Source organism: Aspergillus welwitschiae (genome assembly GCF_003344945.1).
Source record: "Aspergillus welwitschiae strain CBS 139.54b unplaced genomic scaffold BDQ94scaffold_291, whole genome shotgun sequence".
Lineage (NCBI taxonomy): Eukaryota > Fungi > Ascomycota > Eurotiomycetes > Eurotiales > Aspergillaceae > Aspergillus > Aspergillus welwitschiae.
The window spans coordinates 1-1,965 of record NW_020798985.1 but is presented as its reverse complement, the minus strand read 5'-3'; the positions used below and the strand labels follow the sequence as shown (position 1 = coordinate 1,965).

The following is a 1,965-nucleotide window of genomic DNA, read 5'->3' as shown; positions in this document are numbered from 1 at the left end:
CGTCGTGAATACATGGCCAGTGGTTGTCTTGGCGGGCCTGCCTTTGCTGAATTGAAAACGGCTTGCTCCGAAGGCCGTTGCTCGAGTTATACCTCATCAAGCCTTGTAGGGCGTCAGTACTGGATATTAGTTACCTCGTTGATGGCTTACTAGTCGGCTTCTCGGCGGATATGGCAGTATGTGGCTTTCTGCGGGAGGACAACATTCCCTACGCCCCGAGAATCTGGAAAAGCTTGTACCTGAAAGAAACTCTAATTGGTTTCAGGCCATTTACCGGGGCTTTCATCGAATGTATGAGGTGCAGAGATGTGTATGCACCACGGCTGAAATTTTTTGACTATAAAGGGAAAGACATTCTGTCACAGTGAACCAAATGCAAGCAGTGTCAGCAGAGGCTTTACAGGAATACTTTCAAAAACATTGACTATCACTTCCCGGAGCATATAGCACACCAACATGCCTTCTTATCCGGAAACCGAACTCTACGTCAAGTTTGTTGACGCAGGGGATTTCCCACATATTGGATCTGGGCAGAAGGAGGCACCGCTCCCGTCGGATTTGAAAAACCATGTGCGAGATATCTCCAAAGTTCAGAAGGAAAAACTGATAGCCGCCGTGACCCAAAAGATTACCACGCTGCAAGAAGCTCAAACTCAAGTTCCTCCGCTTTTTGGCAAAGAAGGGTCCAGTGCGAAAGAGGAATGGGAGAAACTTCTTCGTATGGCGGTAGAGAAAAAGATCCCCGGTGCAGGAGAAGCCCTGGAAAGTAAGCAGAACATCCGTACTATGCATCCTTGTCGAGACTAACTGATTGTAAACCTGCACCAGAGCTTGGTTCGCTCCATGTATCCGAGGAAGGTCGACAGGAGGATCAGCTGAACCCCTCAATGGCTTCCCCGAGTCTGGACTCCGATAGTCGAGGAGCGCCCAACCACTCGGGTGCAGATGGCATGGACCTTGACAACCAACAGGAAACGGAGAATAACGACCAGCAGGAGAACCCTCAAGAGAAAGAGCCGAGCGGCTCTGACACGCAATCCCCAGCAAGGGGAGAGAACAACGGCCAGCCGGAGAACCCTCAAGAGGAAGAGCCGAGCGGCTCTGACACGCAACCGTCAGTGGCCGTGAAGAGAGAAGAGTCTCCTTCTAGGATAACAGCGAGTATTCCCTCAGTTAGCCCGGAACCGAACCGGCCAAGACCAGGTCACAGATTGGAATTGGAAGATGAACTCGATGAAGTGCCATGCGAGAACGTTGGCTGGACGCAAGTCGGCGAAGACAAGTGCCATGATTGGCCTTGGGTCACAATGCCTTTGCCCAACGGTGGTGCAATCATGGCTGAAAAACAGACAAACAGGCAGTCGCTCGGTTCTATGAGGGCTGGCAAAAAAGACACCATCAGCTTGTTTGTCGTGGAGATCCCTGTTCTAGAGGAGGTCGAAGGAACTGATGAATGGAGAACTGTATGGCAGCGACGTCTTGTTAGATATCAAGATTATCGCAGACATATCGACGCGTGGAGGAAAAAGACAGAGGAACACGAACGCTGCATCTTTAGTGCATCTGATAAGTATCATCAATGGGATATACTCAAGAATTGCACTTTACGAAGACTCGAGTTTACGGCATCATTGACTGCTCGGACCAGAAAATCCGAGAAAACAAACCGAGGGGCTCCTGAGACGGAGTGTCTTGTATGGCTGAAGGAGGAACTGTTACCGAAATTCGTACCGATGTATTTGTTCAAGAGATGGCAGACAGAGACCAGCGCAATGGAGCTGATTCATCAATGCTGCGTGAATGACGGTCTGATTCTACCATCAATGTTGCCAGCATTGCGTGATTCCACGCTCAATGCGGACTGCCCAGAGAACAGATTAGCATTGCACATCATGGATACAGCAGGACGGCAAGCGTCAGCCTCGCCGCCTCCAGCGGCCATGCGAGCGTCGCCCCTGCCCCCTC

At 50.8% G+C, this 1,965-nt stretch overlaps 1 protein-coding gene across 1 annotated transcript; it reads left to right on the top strand.

The window, feature by feature from the left end:
* Positions 1–456: 456 nt before the first annotated feature.
* On the top strand, positions 457–1,567 carry BDQ94DRAFT_176678 (uncharacterized protein; the record flags this gene model as incomplete). The annotated part of the gene is made up of 3 exons (XM_026772741.1): positions 457–766; positions 829–1,463; positions 1,559–1,567. 3 exons carry the CDS (start codon positions 457–459, stop codon positions 1,565–1,567), a joined length of 954 nt encoding a protein of 317 aa, XP_026619140.1.
* Positions 1,568–1,965: the final 398 nt, after the last annotated feature.